Below are 18401 nucleotides of genomic sequence, written 5' to 3'. Positions count from 1 at the left end.
GTTAATTTCTTCTCTTCATTCATCTACAATTTTCATACTCGATTACTTGTATCTGGATTCTGATCTTATGCCAATACATGCAAGCACGTCGTGTTAATTGCAAAGGTATGTGTTATTACAAGAAAAATGGGGTGTATTTAGATTGAGGAAATATTTTTATTGAATAAAGTGATATTAGTGTTAGTGTTTGTGAGTGAGCTTGTGTGTGTCTATTTGAAACCAATTCTTATCCATTTACTTAATGATTGCAGGAATGATTGACTTTAGAATCTCACCCTTCATAGACTACACCAGATCTACAGATTCTACGCCTAATGCAATAAGCCTTCAAATCGTAAATATTTTCAAACTTCAAAGAGTAGCATTTTATCAATTTAGCCTGTATGCATTTTGTCAATTTAGCTTGTATATATTAAGCCAGTAAGCTAGGAATCCAACTTATCAAACATGAGCACAGAGACCAGTGATTCAGGGCAGGCACCAGCCTTTGAGTTGACAGAAAAATAACTAGCACTGCATTGAATTAGAACCTTTTAATATATTTTGTTTATCTTTACAAAATGAAAATATTCCATGATGAACATTCTCAGGCTGTATAGTGCATAAAAAGGGAGATTTTACTTCAAGGGTCATGTTCTCAGAAAGGTAAGGATATGTTAAGATAAGGTCAATGGTCATTCTTTAAGCTCAATCAAAGTTTTCACAATTAAACTTTTGAGTCTCAATCTTTCTGGAGACATAGTTTTAAGATTAATTTAAGTCTAGTAAAGGATTGTTTTCGGTCAATTATATACTTATTTCCAATCTATCTCACAACACAGGAGTGTTTCACATGAAGCTTTAGAAACTCAAAAGAAAAGGGATACATAAAACAAGGATGTTTCTTTACTGCTAGAGTTAAATTTTTCAATTGCTTCAATTCAATAAAACAGTAAAAACAATTTACTTCTTCCAGTTTTCCCAGTCTAAAACAGAATTCTCTTTCTATATAGCTTCTCCTTCTCAGTCAATCAGCTTCTGCAATCTGCTACTTCTGGTAGAAAAATTACTAGCTCAATCAAATTTGGGTATTCACTAGGCAGGCCTTGCCACAGACATCCCTATTAACAACAAAATAACGAAAGTCAAGAATGGCTAGCAACATACATTTTTAACCAATATTAGAGAAAAATCTAATCTCAATTAGGATCAATCGTATAATAAACTTTTTTATTCTTGGTTGTGTGTGAATGTCATAAAGATCTTCTGTGTTATTTTCTTTAGTAGCAGATATAAACATCACAGTATCAAGTCTTAAACCTCAAACATTATAAACATTTCAATCTCAAGTAATGACAGAGTCTTTTAACAACAGTTCTGAATAACCCTATAAACATTATAAACCTCATAAATCATTGAGTTAACAGTATTATTGTATCTCCAAGATCATATACACAAACATGTAAAATCAAGCAATTCTTTTTGGCTAGTAATTTAATATTAAAGAAAAGGGTACCTGAAACGGGGGTGCAATGCTTCCTTCCCTTCCAATCGCTCATATTGTTGCAGTGTGCCATCCGCAAGCTTCAGAGTCATTTTAGGTAAACAATATTTTTATTTTCTATTGTTGAGAGCCAATGCAGGGTGGATGGTGTTTCCAGGAGACGACCACAATCAATTATTATAATTTGTTGTATGGAAGGAAGATGGTTTGGCAAATGACCCCTCAGTTCAGGACACTTCTGTAACCTCAGAGTTTGGAGACGAGGAAAAGGAAAATTTCCAGCTTCAAAGGGAAGCCATTCCCTCAAACTTGACATGTTCCTAAATTGCAGATTTTGTAAGGATGGAAATGGTTGAAAGGAAGAACTGGAACCATCTCCTACCATGCCATAGAACTCTGGGCCAATTGTCTTCAATATCCTCATACCATCCAAACTTAGGTCCTTGAGAGAAGATAGCTTCCCTAGTGATGGAAGTGTAAGGCAATATTCACAATTACTGATGCTAAGGTGCACCATGTTAGAGAACGAAGAATCTCCCAACCAACTCGGAAAGCTTTTTCCGCCATAGTAGCCAATACTCAGGTTCTTCAAGTTTATTGATGGTTGCAACATATCAAGCACAGATTTCTCAATTCGATGGTCTTCAGTTTGTTCACCCCATTGTAACACTAACTCTTCAATTTGCTCTTTGCTTTTTAAGTTGGCAGAAGATGCCTCCATGGAATCAGTGACATTATGCAGGTTCAAGATGGTAAGTTTTCCCTGTAGACGTGGATATTTCCTGAGCTCTTTGATGCTTAACCCAACTTGATTCTTATCCACTATAAAAACAGTTAGAGTTCGAAGTTTTTCTAGTTCGACAATTTGCATTGGCAACTCTTTTATATTCGTCCCACCGATATCAAGGTGACGTAAATTGATCAACATTCCAATATGTGTTGGCAAATCAGTTAGACGATAACAATATGATAAAATCAATGTTTGCAAATTGTAAAGATTACATATTGTACTAGGCAAACTTTTGATTCTTGTGTTGGAAAGATCTAGATACCTCAATTGCGTCAAATTGTCAGTTGAATCTGGTAGCTTGGTGACATTTCTATACTTTGACAGCGATAACACACGCAGTCTAATGAAAGTGGGTAATAAATCAACAACCACCTGTCTAGATAAGCAATTTTGTCCCCACAAGGGGCCAATTGGCAGGAAGCTTCGCAAGCCTTTGAAATCGTGGAAAATCTCACAATTCCTAGAAATGTCATGCTTTTCACGGTTATATAATAAATGACGAACATTTTTAGAGATGTTACCTCCATATTCAAGACAACAACAACTTGTTCCTGATACGAATGTAGCTAAGTCACATATAAGGTCATGCATGACAAACTTTTCTCCATCAGTATCATCATTTGATCGTTGAATTAAGGATCTAGATATCAATTCAACAAAGAACTCATCACCTATATCCTCGGCTTCTTTCACACCTAGAGAATGATGCTCAAGGAATCCTTCTGCCATCCACAGCAAAACCAGTTGCTTCCTATCAAGCGGATAATTGCTTGGAAAAATTGAACAATAGGCGAAACATCTTTTCAAGTGAGAAGGAAGATATAGATAACTCAAATGCAATGCTGGCACGACATTACCATTTGGTAATTCCCATATGTAACTATTCAAAAGTGTCTTCCAATGCTCTGCATCTACTTTAGAACGTAGAAGTCCTCCAAGTGTTTTAGCAGCCAGTGGCAATCCGCCAGACTTTTTTGCAATTTTCCGGCCAATTGCTTCTAGGGTTGGGTATTCACTGCCATGAATGTTCTCACTTCCAAAGGCATGCTTTGAGAGTAAAGACCAAGAGTCTTCGTTTGATAGAGGTTCTAATTTATGAATATGAAATGCATGTGCAACCTCTGCAACTCTCTGTTGACGTGTTGTAATGATTACCTTGCTTCCCGATTTTCCAACAAGAGGAGTTATCAGCTCATCCCAATCATTATAGCTTTCATTCCAAACATCATCCAATACAATCAAAAATCTTTTGTCACTCAAATTTTGCTTTAATTCATCTCGAAGAAGATCAAGATTATTGCTATTAGATGCTCTTGAAGTGACGACTTCAAGGAGAGTTTTGGTTACTCTCAAAATATCAAAATCTTCAGACACACAAGTCCAGGCTTTTACATCAAAATGATTATTAACTTCTTCCTCGTTGTAAAGAAGTTGAGCGAGGGTCGTTTTACCGAGACCTCCCATGCCTGAAATTGCGACTACATCCATATTATTATTGTCTGTATCTGATAGTAACATCTTAACTAGTTCCTCTTTATCATCCTTCCTACCAACAGTGACATATTCATTTACTAGTGATGATGTAGGAGATCGAGTCAAAACCTTCCGACTTACCATTTGCAAGCCAAGGATTTCTATCTGTTGGGCAAAGAGCTGCAGTCTTTCACAAGATATCTTTATTTGGGAATTCACATCTCCATTGGTGTTAAGAAGAGATGAAAGGAAGTTCAGCACCTGACTTGTGAACTTGCATCGCATGGAATCGTAACTAATTTGGTTCAGCAAATCCTCTGTATCATAGATTGCATATTTTAACTCATCAAGCCATTTTCGGATATCAGGATTGCCGAACTGCTTTGTCTCTGCATATTCCAGCACAGACCCAAGAGCGAGCAGCGTCGTTTGAAACTGCGTCAAGAGAGAGAGATTCAGCTTCTGATTGTTGGCGTAATCTTGAAACTCTGCTGAGGTTAGTTTGTCTATCATGGTTTGAATAGGAGCACAGAGAAAGGCATCTCCGACCATAGTTGAAGTTGCAGCCATCTTTTTTTTTCAGAGTGGAGCTGTTTTGGAGAAAGTTGAATTAAGAAAGCAAACAAGATACCTTTTATGTATTCTAGGAAAACATCAAGGAACATGTGAGAGAGGGTGAGCAAGCTGGATTCATGATATGAAAAATATATATACTATCATATACGTGGTACTACTTTTTAGCGGACAATCCGGGTCCAAGTGTGAATGTAAATAAATAAATATATAGTAGTAGAAATCTGTGAAAGGAAAATGCAAGGAAGCTTCAAAGTCATCCAACCAAAAACAACATAAAATACGTTAAATTCATCAGTTAACAACCAAAAACAAAGACAATAAAAATTTAAAAAGTAGAAACTTATGCTTATTTTTTATTTTATAAAAAAGAAGTTTAGATGAGCTGGGCTCCGTGAGGCTAATCAAGGTCAGAGACTCAAAGAACACTTACTAAAGAGGTTCTCACATTGACAACAACAGTTCAACCTTGCGGGTCAGTCAACTCCTTACTAATTTAGCTAAATTATAACAACAAAGAAACTCAAATACACAAATAATATTACTCCTTCCATCGCTTAATATAAGAGTATTTTACAAAGGGTTTGTCTAACATGTGCAATATTGCACATGTTAAAGCAACTAAAAGTAGCAAGTTTATATTGAAAAACAACAATTATTTATCAAAAAGTTATATATTTAATATAAAATGTGCAAGTTCCAATGCAAAGTTGCTATTTTAGATTTCTTAACATGTGCAAATTTGCATATGACAGAAAACCCCTTTACAAAAATCACGAGTATTAAAAAAGTTGTTGGAATACTAAATTTGTCTGAAAAATTGTGTAACCATACTAAATTGTCCTCAGATGTGTAAATATATTCAATATTGATTTTTCATATTTCAAGACTATTGATAACATTAATAAGGGGTATAGTTGAAGTATACTTTTTTTATTTAAACTTGGTATTCAATTGAATGACAGACTAATCTAAAGGACCAATATCACCGTCTACTAGCGGGGGACCATTTAAAGCATGGACTAGCCAACAAAAATCGGTATCTAGAGGAATCAAATTTTAGACCTGGAGAGAAGCACACTCACAGGTCTAAAGCCTACACCACTAGGCCAACCCACATTAGAAAGCCACAAATTCCCTTGGAAACGAAATAATGAGAAAAAATGGAGTACCAATACCGTACGCGTCTGGTAACGAGTACATGCTACTTCAGAGGTCACCAATGTGCTTGTGGGCAAGGCATTGGAAGTTGAGGGTGTATACCATAATATTTAGTGGATATCTTTTTTTTTTGGTGGTGGCCGGGGTTCGAACCCCGGACCTTGCATATTTTATTTATGTATTGTTCATACCAACTAAGCTAAGCTCACGAGGACTAGTGGATATCTTTGATCTAACGATGGAAGTAAGTTGTGCACCATGCCATACTTATTTAAGTTGTGCCCATTTGAATGAGCCCAATATTAAAATGTTTGTATTCCTATAATTATGTTTGTCTCAAACACTACACTAGTCACTGTTACAAGCAGCATAATAAAATAAACGCAGCACAACATAAGGTAGTGTAGGTTGAAGGAATAGTTGAACACATGACAGCATTCACTGTAGGTGAAGGTGAAGCATCTTCTTCCTCTCCATGCAGTTCAAGTTCAACCACAAGGCTATGTAGCTATCATGTGTTTTTGAGTTTTAGAGGAGAGGATACGCGCAAAGGATTCACCGACCATCTCTATGCTGCCCTTGAAAGAAAAGGGATCACAACTTTCAAAGATGACAAAGATCTTGAGAAAGGACAAGTCATCTCACAAAAGCTAAACACTGGAATTCAAGATTCTATGTTTGCCATCACTATTCTCTCACCAGGTTATGCTTCCTCCACTTGGTGCTTGGATGAGCTTCAAATGATCATCGAGTGCAGCAATAACAAGGGTCTTGAAGTTTTTCCAGTCTTCCATGGTGTTGATCCATCTGATGTAAGGTATCAAAAAGGAAGCTACGAGGATGCTTTCAAAAAAACATCAAGAAAGATTTGGTCAACACTGTGACAAGGTTAAAAGATGGAGAGATGCTTTGACACAAGTTGCCGGTTACTCTGGACAGGATTCCAAGGGCCAGTAAGTTAGTTAGTTATCTCTCATCATTATTTAGACATAATTGTTTTTAAGCTCTTGATCTTAATGTTGACTTCATTGACTTAGATTCATTTGATTAAAGAGATTAGAAATGTCAAGCATATTCATTTACATGGGTTTAACTTTGTTAAAAATTGAAAATCACACTCATGTAGTTGGCTTTACCTTATATTTCATCTGATGGGACATGTTATACATACAAAATCATTTCCAAATTTTCATTTAACAGCCTTGAATTTTGACTTGAGTCGGTCTTGGAATGGGTTTAACTTTGTTAATAAGAACTTATATTTTTATTTTTTTTCTTTATTTGCTTACGGTTCTGTCTGGACAGGCACGAGGCGTTACTAGTTGAAAGCATTGCTCAACACATACATAGAAAGTTGGTTCCTAAATTGCCATCTTGTACAGAGAACCTTGTTGGGATTGCTTCAAAGGTGGAGGAAGTAAACAAGCTCTTAGGTATGGGATTGAATGATGTTCGCTTTATAGGCATAACGGGTATGGGTGGTATAGGTAAGTCAACTATTGCTAGAGCTGTCTATGAAGCAATCCAAGGTAAATTTCAAACTACTTCCTTTCTTGAAAACGTTGGAGAGATATCTGAGACAAATGGTTTAGTTCACATACAAAGACAACTTCTTTCTCATTTGAGTATAAGTAGGAATGACTTTCATAATTTGTATGATGGGAAAAAAACAATACAAAACTCTTTATGCAGAAAAAAGGTTCTACTTGTTCTTGATGATGTGAATGAATTAAACCAGTTGGAGCATTTGGCTGGGAAGCAAGATTGGTTTGGTCCGGGAAGTAGAGTAATAATCACAACGAGAAATAAACACTTGTTAAGGACACATGGAGTACATAAAACTTATGAGGTTGAGATGTTACTCCAAAATGAAGCCCTTAATCTCTTTTGTTTGAAAGCCTTTAAAGGAGATAAACCACAAGAAGGGTATTCGGATTTGTCCAAAGAAGTGGTGGATTATACTGGTGGTCTTCCATTGGCACTTGAGGTGTTGGGCTCCTATCTTTATGGAAAAAATGTTGATCTTTGGCATAGTGCTATTAAAAAAATAAGAAGTGCACCTCTGCGTCAAATCGAAGATAAACTGAAAATAAGTTATGAGAGCTTAGATGCCATGGAGAAGAATATATTTCTAGATATTGCCTGTTTCTTCAAAGGAATGAAGAGAGGTAAAGTAATAGGCATATTAAGAAATTGTGGTTATTGCCCAAAAATTGTTATTCAAGATTTGATTGACAGATCTTTGATAACTCTAGATCGGGTGAATAATACACTGGGGATGCATGATTTGCTTCAACAAATGGGCAGGAATATTGTATTTCAGGAATCTCCAGATGATCCTGGCAGACGTAGCAGGTTATGGTTTAAAGGGGACATTGATCGTGTGTTGACAAAAAATAAGGTGTTTAATACTTTTTCTGCCACTGTTGGAAAATTGGTTTTACATGAAGGAAATAGATATTTTATTTTGCTTTAAGATACACACAATATATACATTATTTTTTTTGTTTAAGATTGTGTCCCCCACATTCTATGTTGAATAAGAACCCCTTACATTCTAGGAGATTATTATTGTGATTTTGTAGGGAACCGAAAAAATTAGCAGTGTAGTTCTCAACTTACATCAACCATATGAAGCACGCTGGAGTACTGAAGCATTCTCAAAGGCAACTCAGATAAAATTACTCAGCTTAAATGAGGTGCATCTTCCCCTTGGTCTCAGCTCCCTTCCTTGTTCATTAAAAGTTCTTCGGTGGAGAGGATGTCCTTTGAAGACTCTTGCACAAACAAATCAACTAGATGAAATTGTTGACATTAAACTATCTCATAGCCAACTTGAACAACTTTGGCAAGGAATAAATGTAAGTCACTTTTACTAATAGCTCTATTAAGTTTTATCACCGTGACATTTAATGCTGATAATCTTTTCTCATTTTACAATTTTGAGCAGTTTATGGAAAATCTGAAGTATCTGAATTTGAAATTTTCCAAGAACCCAAGGAGATTGCCTGATTTTTCTGGGGTTCCAAATCTTGAAAAATTGATTCTTAAAGGCTGTGCAAGCCTAACTGAGGTTCATCCTTCCCTTGTACACCACAATACAGTTGTTCTGGTGAATTTAGAGGACTGCAAAAGTCTTGAAGCTCTTCCAGATAAATTGGAGATGAGTTCCCTGAAGGAGTTGATTCTTTCTCGATGCTGTGAATTTAAATTCCTTCCAGAGTTTGGGGAAAGCATGGAAAATCTATCAATACTTGCTTTACAAGGAACAGCTATAAGAAATCTAACCTCATCACTTGGACGCCTAGTTGGACTTACGGATTTGAACTTGAAGGACTGTAAAAGTCTTGTTTGTCTTCCAGATACCATTCATGGATTGAATTCCCTCCGAGTTTTGGATATTTCTGGATGCTCACAACTCTGTAGATTGCCAGATGGTTTAAAGGAAATCAAGTGTTTGGAGGAACTTCATGCCAATGATACTGCTATTGATGAACTACCTTCCTCCATTTTTCATCTAGATAATCTTGAATTATTATCCTTTGCTGGGTGCAAAGGGACGTTGACTAAGTCAATGAACCGATTTATTCCGTTCAACCGGATGCGAGTGAGTCAACCAGCTCCCACTGGATTTAAATTTCCACATTCTGCTTGGAATCTACCCTCTTTAAAACATATCAATTTAAGTTACTGTGATCTTTCTGAAGAATCAATCCCACATTATTTTCGCCAATTAACGTCATTGGTGTCTTTGGATCTAACTGGTAACAATTTTGTTACCATACCAAGCAGCATTTCTGAACTCTCGAAGCTGGATCTTCTTACTCTAAATTGCTGCGAAAAGCTTCAATTGCTGCCAGAGCTTCCACCAAGTATAATGCAGTTGGATGCAAGCAATTGTGATTCACTGGAAACTCCCAAATTCAATCCAGCAAAGCCATGCAGTCTCTTTGCATCACCAATATAACTGTCCTTACCTCGAGAATTTAAAAGCTTTATGGAGGTATGTGTCCTTGATTCATTATATTGTAACTGTGTATAAATTGAAGTAATTATAATGGTGATACCTTAAGCCAATAAATGTGTAGCGCAATGACACAAATAGAATATGAGCTGTAAGATTAACTTTGTAGTAAAACTTTCATCTTGTTTTTTTTTTTTTTTAACAAGAAAACTTTCATCTTGTTACTTATTAAACTTTACAATTATGTGCTGCAGGGTCGTTGTCTCCCCACGACAAGATTTGACATGCTCATCCCAGGGGATGAAATTCCATCTTGGTTTGTTCCTCAAAGATCCGTTTCCTGGGCAAAAGTACATATCCCTAATAATTTCCCTCAAGATGAATGGGTAGGATTTGCATTGTGTTTCCTATTAGTGAGTTATGCCGTCCCACCTGAATTGTGCAATCATGAGATTTATTGTTATTTGTTTTCACCTAATGGTAAGCAGCTGATCAGCACCAGGAAATTACCTCCTATGGATCCATGTTATCCTCACCTTTATATTCTCTACTTGTCCATTGAACAATTCCGCGACAAAATTCTCGAAGATGATTACTGGGATGATGTTGAATTTTCATTGAAATGTTATTGTTGTCATTCATTGCAAATAGTGAGTAGTGGATGCCGTTTGGTGTGCAAACAAGATGTTGAAGTGTTTCGAGATCAAATAGTCGTCAGTCCTTGACAATAGCATCATTCATTCTGCGATGAACATGGAGCTTCCGGTGACAAAATGAGATGAACTTGACCAGCAAAATGCTACAGAAGCCAACAACTTACAGAAGCAGTATCAAATGCAGGCAAAATCTTTAATATTTGAAACTCGTTTGAGCGGCCATTGTTTTAGAGAATATTGGCTTCAGGGTGATTTTCAAATTATACTACGGTGACTACAGTTTATAGTGGTGAGATTCAGTCAAAGAAAATCTCTGATACTTAGTGTGGTTTCAATTCGAACTTGATGTATAAGATTGTTTTGATCTATGTATAAATTCATAAATCCTGTTCTTCTAATATTCCATCTATATTTATAGATAAATTTGAGATGAACTCCTTTTTTCTTTTCTTTGGTGCCTCTCAGATTTTATTTTCTGATAAAATGATGTACATTTTTCTATATATAAGAAACAAGAAAGTCTACTCAGAAGCAGTAGATATGGTGATAATATACACCAGTGATTAGGAACTAATTACTGTTGGATAATCTGAGGCTACTAGCTCCTCCTAGTAACTAGATGCAGAAGTGGAATATAAACATTTTGCATTTTTTGAGACAATAATGAGTGTAATCACCAGGAAAAGCTTGTAATATCCCAAATATTTTAAAAGGTAAACATGGTAATAAAATAAAAATAAAAATAAAAATTGTATACATTATTTTATTACACTATTATTAATAAGTGAAATGATATTTTAGATTAAATAAAAAGGGGGTATCTCATTGTATTATTATTAAAATAATATTGAGAGAAAAGAAAGTGTTATGTGTATAATCATTATTTATTTTATAATAAAATAATAATATAATGAAGTTAGAAGGGCCATCCAGAAGCTTCAGGAAAAGTCAATATCACAGGAGCAAAAAAAAATTGACTTGAAGAAGGAAATTTTTTTTCCAGAGAATAAGAAGAAGAAAAAAAGGGGGAGAAAAAGAGGGAATGAACGAGAATGAAGGGAGAGGAAAAGAAAGAAAATGAAAGAGAAGAAAGGGCAGCGATAGCAAGAGAAGAGAGATAGCTTCAATGGAGAAAGAAGAAAATAAAAAGAGATGGGATTTCATCAAGCAAAAATGGGAGGGTTCAGAACCAAGCTTTTAAGTAAACTCTTTCATTCGATGAAAATTTTAAGGTGACATTTACAACTTCTAAATATATTGTACTATGTGAATTGTTTGTGGAAAATTGGATTAAGAATTTGAAGTTCTTCTATTGGGTTTCTTCAATTATGGATAATTTGAGATAAAAAAAAATGTTAAATTTTCTTTTGTTGATGATGCATGTGTGTTTCTTTCGATGCATGTTTATATGAGAAGTGCTAAAGTCACTTGTTAATTTTCTATTATCTTTATCATATACTTATGAGAACTGCAATTGATTTGATATTTTGAGTGTTATGATAGAAGCCGTTCGCTGCAACGAAGAGAGAATGCAGCCTATGGACTAATTGTTCATAGTATTTCAAAACTAATATCCGTTTGTTGCAACGAAGAGAGAATGCAACCTATGGACTAATTGTTCATAGTACATAAAAATTGATATCCGTTTGCTGCAACGAAAAGATAATGCAGCCTATGAGTTAAATGCTCATAGTAATTATGATAACCGTTTGCTGCCACGAAGAGATAATGCAGCCGATGAGTTACAAGCTCATAGTAATTATGATTACCATTAGCTGCCACGAAGAGATAATGCAGCCTATGAGTCAAGTACTCATAGTATTCTAAGATGAATACCGTTCGCCACAACGAAGAGATAATGTGGTATATCTCCGTTCGCCACAACGAAGAGATAATGTAGTATATCTCCGTTCACCACAACGAAGAGACAATGTGGTCTATATTATACATGATGAAAAAGGAAATAAAAGATAAATAATATGAGATGTGTTGAATTTATTATTATTGTCGATTCTGGATGTGTTATAGAACTTTGTGTACGACTAACTATTGGTTTATATTAAGGGTTTTTGTTGAAAAGTGTTATCTTGGATGTTGCATTCTTATAAGCACAAATGAGTTTTCAAACGATAAGATTTAGTTTAACGGAAAAATTGTGAAAATAAGAACCCTTGAAATTCACATCCATTTTTCTTGTCCACTTTGGTTATCATACTCTCATTGGTTTCGTATGACTCACAATTTTGTTTTATTTTCAATATTTCAGAAAGGTGTATCTAGTATAGTTATTAGGCTTGCCAGGCTAATTATATGATGAGTCACTGTTAGCCTGTGCGCCGGTCAGGACCTGAGATTGGGTCGTGACAAAGCTAAAGGACTAAATATGCATGTTTTGAGCTAAATCTAATGAGCAAATGGATGCAACCTCCTTCCACATTGCCATCATGCATATGTTGCATTAATCTTGAACCATATAAGCTTATCTGATTTAATTTCTTTCTTTCTTGTGATATAGACCTATTTGTAGTAACATGTTAGCAATATGACAGGAGTGCCAAAGTTTGTGAGGATCAGGTATAGCACCGGGAAACATGAAAAGTTCTTGAATGCACAAATTAGGATAACATTAGGGGTTTTGTATATGAATTGTTGTGTCCACCAAGTTGAATGCACATCATTCACACAGATTCACCATCGTCAAATCACACATTTTTGACATAGTTACATATAGTCAAATAACACATCTTTCATGTAGACTCATATGCAATGTTCCTTACTCGACTCTATATGCATGTGGTACCGTTTTTGGATATCAGAAGCATGTTTCTGCTTTATCACACCATCGTCTTACCATCGTTTTTCACTATCGTTAAATTGGACTGACCATAAATGCATGAACATCACATCATGACTCGACAATGCACATCATTCATACGACTCAACAGTTACACATCAACAACATCGTCATATCAACATCATCATATCAACATCGTCATATCCACATCATCATATCAACATCGTTATATAATCTCATCAATTTCACATCATTAAATAATTCACAAATTACACTTAGTCAAATAATTCATCATTTACATTTCGTTAAATAACTCAACAATTACACATCATCAAATATTTTATACTATTATTGTATACACCTATATAACTACAATCACATATTTTGGGGAATGATACTAGGAGGTTCACATTTTGAGTGATAATTAAGTGCAGCCTCGCCAAGGAATACGTGATCCTTTAAAAGACCAATAGGCCACTAACTATAAAGACGGTGGAAGGGTCAATTAAAATAATTGTCCACAGTTTTGATTCAAGGTATACTTGGATATTTTACTACAAAAGGGATGGTTGCTGTAGTTTTCAACTTGGCAAGCTAATTACTCCAAAACCAATTCACATCAGTATCAATATTGTTTATTAATTTTCTGCATATCACATTCCAATTCCTATACCTCTGTTCAGCCCACCGAAACTGAGACTCTACTAAACAACTAGAGATAGAGGATTCGAAAGACTTAATCAATTTTTCTAAATCTTTACCAATTTATTCATATCTTGCAATTTAGTTTATGATTGCGAAACCAAACTTAATACCCTGTGCATTCTTCCTCTTTTTATACATCTGAAATGATAAACTTTGCCGAGTAGAAATTAATCAGTCCCTATGAAGACAAATTATATTTTACATTATTCTGACACATTTTTGCTACACTTAGAAGTTCATCAAGGGACGCCGAAAGAAAAAAAAGGGGATAAAAATGGTGTGATAAAAACGGTGTCTCAAACAGCATTTGGGTGATATAGAATTTGTGATATTGGTGACATTGATCAATCACAATCCTCAAACACTGTCACCCTTAAAGCAGCACATATAATTATATAAAACACCACAGCTAGCACAGTACAAGCCAGAAGGTTGTGCCAATTATTGAACAAATGGCAACATTCACTGGAGGTGAAGGCTCTTCTTCCTCTCCATGCAGTTCAAGTTCAACCACACGGTTATGCAGCTACCATGTGTTTTTGAGTTTTCGAGGAGAAGATACACGCAAAGGATTCACTGATCATTTACGTGCTGCCCTTGAAAGAAAAGGGATCACAACTTTCAGAGATGACAAAGACCTTGAGAGAGGGCAAGTCATTTCAGAAAAGCTAATTAATGCAATAAAAGATTCTATGTTTGCCATCACTGTTCTCTCACCAGATTATGCTTCCTCCACTTGGTGTTTGGATGAACTTCAAATGATCATGGAGTGCGGTAGCAATAACAACCTGCATGTTTTGCCAGTCTTCTATGGTGTGGATCCGTCTGATGTAAGGCATCAAAGAGGAAGCTTTGGGGAAGCCTTCAGAAAACATCAAGAGAAGTTTGGTCAACACAGTGACAGGGTTCAAAGATGGAGAGACGCTTTCACACAAGTTGCCAGTTACTCTGGATGGGATTCCAATGGCCAGTAAGTTAGTTATCTCATCATTATATAGACATGGTTGTTTTTAAGCTCTGGATCTTAATGTTGTGGAATTCATTGATGAGATCCATTTGATTAAAGAGATTGGAAAGTTCAGTTTTTGATGCTAAACACACAAATGTACGGTTACTTCTTGTATTTGTATATTATAGCAGTTTAGAGTGTACTCTTTTTTACTCATCTTGACCAATTCTTCCTAATATCAAATGTCAAGCATACTCATTTGCATGAGTTTAGGTATGGGGTTGAATGATGTTCGCTTTATAGGCATATGGGGTATGGGCGGCATAGGCAAGTCAACTATTGCTAGAGCCGTCTATGAAGCAATCCGATGTGAATTTCAACTGACTTGCTTTCTAGAAAATGTTAGAGAGATATCTGAGACGAATGGTTTAGTTCACATACAAAGACAACTTCTTTCTCATATGAGTATAAGTAGGAATGATTTTCATAATTTGTATGATGGCAAAAAAACAATACAAAACTCTTTCCGTAGAAAAAAGGTTCTACTTGTTCTTGATGATGTGAATGAATTAAACCAGATGGAGAATATGGCTGGGAAGCAAGACTGGTTTGGTCCGGGAAGTAGAGTAATAATCACAACGAGAGATAAACACTTGTTAATAATGACACATGGAGTACATAAAACTTATGAGGTTGGGATGCTATTCCAAAACGAAGCCCTAAATCTCTTTTGTTTGAAAGCCTTTAAAGGAGATAAACCACAAGAAGGGTATTTGGATTTGTCCAAAGAAGTGGTGGACTATACTGGTGGTCTTCCATTGGCACTTGAGGTGTTCGGTTCCTATCTTTATGGAAGAAGTGTTGATGTTTGGCATAGTGCCATTCAAAAAATAAGAAGTGTGCCTCTACGTAAAATCCAAGATAAATTGGAAATAAGTTTTGAGAGCTTAGATCCAATGGAGAAGGATGTATTTCTTGATATTGCATGTTTCTTCAAGGGAATGAAGATAGATAAAGTAATAGATATATTAGAAAATTGTGGTTATTTCCCCAAAATTATAATTCAAGTTTTGATTGACAGATCTTTGATAACTCTAGATCAGGTAAATAATAAACTGGGGATGCACGATTTGCTTCAAGAAATGGGCAGGAATATTGTATTTCAGGAATCTCCAAATGATCCTGGCAGACGCAGCAGGTTATGGTCTAAAGAGGACATCGATTCTGTGTTGACAAAAAATAAGGTGGTTACTATTTTTTCTGCCACTGTTGGATAATTGATTTTACATGAAGTAAATATATATTTTATTTTACTTTAAGATACACACAAGGCAATAATTACAATATTTTTTTGTTTTGTTTAAGATTGTGTCCCCCTCATTCTATGTTGAATAAGAATCACTTACATTCTAAGAGATTATGATTTTGTAGGGAACGGAAAAAATTTGCAGTGTAGTTCTCAACTTACTTCAACCATATGAAGCACGCTGGAGCACTGAAGCATTCTCAAAGGCAACTCAGATAAAATTACTCAGCTTAAATGAGGTGCATCTTCCCCTTGGCCTCAGCTGCCTTCCTTGTTCGTTGAAAGTTCTTCGGTGGAGAGGATGTCCTCTAAAGACTCTAGCACAAACAAATCAGCTGGATGAAGTTGTTGACATTAAATTATCTCATAGCAAAATCGAAAAACTTTGGCAAGGAGTATATGTAAGGTCCTTTTACTAAGAGATCTAAAAAGTTTTATCACTGTGACATTTGATGCTGATAATCTTTTCATATTTTACAATTTTGAGCAGTTTATGGAAAAGCTGAAGTATCTGAATTTGAAATTTTCCAAGAACCTAAAGAGATTGCCTGATTTTTCGGGGGTTCCAAATCTTGAAAAATTGATTCTTAAAGGCTGCTCAATCCTAACTGAGGTTCATCCATCCCTTGTACACCACAAGAAAGTTGTTGTAGTGAGTTTAAAAGACTGCAGAAGTCTAAAATCGTTTCCAGGGAAGTTGGAGATGAGTTCCCTGAAGAAGTTAATTCTTTCAGGCTGCAGTGAATTTAAATTCCTTCCAGAGTTTGGGGAAAAAATGGAAATTTTATCAATCCTTGCTTTAAAAGGAACCGATATAAGAAAACTGCCCTTATCACTTGGAAGCCTAGATGGACTTACGAAGTTGAACTTAAAGGACTGCAAAAATCTTGTTTGTCTACCGGATACCATTCATGGATTGAATTCCCTCAAAATTTTGAACATTTCTGGATGTTCAAGACTTTGTAGATTGCCAGATGGATTAAAGGAAATACAGTGTTTGAAGGAACTTCATGCCAATGATACTGCTATTGATGAACTACCTTCATTCATTTTCTATCTAGATAATCTTAAAGTATTATCATTTGCTGGTTGCCAAGGGCCACCGGCCATGTCAACGAACTGGTTTCCCTTCAATTGGATGTTTGGGAGTCAACCAGCTTCCACTGGATTCAGATTACCAACTTCTTTCCTGAGCTTACATTCTTTGAAATATTTAAACCTAAGTTATTGTAATCTTTCTGAAGAATTGATCCCGAATTATTTTCACCACCTGTCATCTTTGAAGTCTTTGGATCTAACTGATAACAATTTTGTTATCATACCAAGCAGCATTTCTAAACTTTCAAGACTGAGATATCTTTGTCTAAATTGGTGCGAACAACTTCAATTGTTGCCAGAGCTTCCATCAAGAATAATGCAATTGGATGCAAGCAATTGTGATTCATTGGAAACTCGTAAATTCGATCCAACAGAGAGCTTTATGAAGGTATGTATCCATTTGATTTATTTGTAACTGTATAAATTATTGAAGTACTTTCATGGTGATACATTAAGTTAATCAATGCGTAACACATGCCGCAAATAGAATATGAGCTGTAAGATTAACTTGGCAGTAAAAATTTCAGCCTTTGGGTGGATGACATAATCTCCCATCTTGTTACTTATTCAACTTCACACAATTATGTGCTGCAGGGACGCTGTCTACCTGCGACCAGATTTGACATGCTTATCCCATTCCCAGGGGATGAAATTCCATCTTGGTGTGTTCCTCAAGGATCTGTTTCCTGGGCTAAAGTAAATATCCCTAATAATTTGCCTCAAGATGAATGGGTAGGATTTGCATTGTGTTTCCAGCTAGTGAGTTATACCTTCCCACCTGAATTGTGCAATCATGAGATTGATTGTTATTTGTTTTCACCTAATGGTAAGCAGCTGATCTTGATCAACACCAGGAGATTACCTCCTATGGATCCATGTTATCCTCACCTTTATATTCTCTACTTGTCCATTGAACAATTCCACGACAAAATTCTCCAAGATGATTATTGGGATGGCGTTGAATTTTCATTGAAATGTTATTGTTGCCATTCATTGCGAATATTCAGTAGTGGCTGCCGTTTGGTGTGCAAACAAAAGTGTTGCAAGATCAAACAGTCGTCAGTCCTTGACAATAGCATCGTTCATTCTGCGATGAACATGGAGCTTCCTGGGGCAAAATGAAATGAATTTGACCAACAAAATGCTACACAAGCAACAAACTTGCAGAAGCAGTATCAGATGTAGGCAAAATCTTCAATATTTGAAACTTGTTTGGGTGGCCATTGTTTTAAAGAAGCCGGGCTTGAGGGTGATTTTCAAGTTATGCTACGGTGACTACAGTTTATATTGGTGAGATTCAGTCAAAGAAAATCTATGTTACTTAGAGTGGTTTTAATTCGAACTTGATGTATAAGATTGTTTTAATCTATGTATAAATTCATAAATCCTGTTCTTCTAATATTCCATCTATATTCATAGATGAACTCCTTTTTACTTTTCTTTGGTGCC

At 35.7% G+C, this 18401-nt stretch overlaps 1 protein-coding gene and 3 pseudogenes across 5 annotated transcripts; 3 read left to right on the top strand and 1 right to left on the bottom strand.

Moving 5' to 3' along the window:
* Positions 1-775: 775 nt before the first annotated feature.
* Positions 776-4495, bottom strand: LOC146908784 (putative disease resistance RPP13-like protein 1 pseudogene; annotated as a pseudogene). Its single transcript, XR_015017600.1, has 2 exons — positions 1496-4495; positions 776-1100 (listed from the first exon to the last, which is right to left on the bottom strand). The product of XR_015017600.1 is annotated as a putative disease resistance RPP13-like protein 1 pseudogene (transcript).
* A 1339-nt stretch (positions 4496-5834) lies between these two features.
* Positions 5835-10319, top strand: LOC146908783 (TMV resistance protein N-like; annotated as a pseudogene). Its single transcript, XR_015017598.1, has 5 exons — positions 5835-6433; positions 6786-7881; positions 8066-8341; positions 8431-9483; positions 9699-10319. The product of XR_015017598.1 is annotated as a TMV resistance protein N-like (transcript).
* A 795-nt stretch (positions 10320-11114) lies between these two features.
* On the top strand, positions 11115-18401 carry LOC146908781 (TMV resistance protein N-like). 3 transcript variants are annotated; one of them, XM_085722899.1, is made up of 5 exons: positions 11115-11332; positions 15630-15792; positions 15980-16255; positions 16345-17340; positions 17547-18401. In XM_085722899.1, the coding sequence occupies exons 1-5, from the start codon at positions 11253-11255 to the stop codon at positions 18072-18074; spliced, it is 2043 nt and encodes a 680-aa protein (XP_085579025.1). In that variant the 5' UTR covers positions 11115-11252; the 3' UTR covers positions 18075-18401. The 3 variants fall into 3 exon arrangements, with proteins under 3 accessions (XP_085579025.1, XP_085579024.1, XP_085579026.1); XM_085722898.1 differs by lacking the exon at positions 11115-11332 and having other exon boundaries at positions 14714-15792; positions 17547-17684; positions 17787-18401; XM_085722900.1 differs by lacking the exon at positions 11115-11332 and having other exon boundaries at positions 14798-15792.
* On the top strand, positions 14052-14760 carry LOC146908782 (toll/interleukin-1 receptor-like protein pseudogene; annotated as a pseudogene).

This window comes from Medicago sativa, chromosome 7 (assembly GCF_051527215.1).
Source record: "Medicago sativa cultivar Bolivia chromosome 7, Bolivia_mono, whole genome shotgun sequence".
Taxonomy (NCBI): Eukaryota; Viridiplantae; Streptophyta; class Magnoliopsida; order Fabales; family Fabaceae; genus Medicago; species Medicago sativa.
This window is presented reverse-complemented; position numbering and strand designations above follow the sequence as displayed.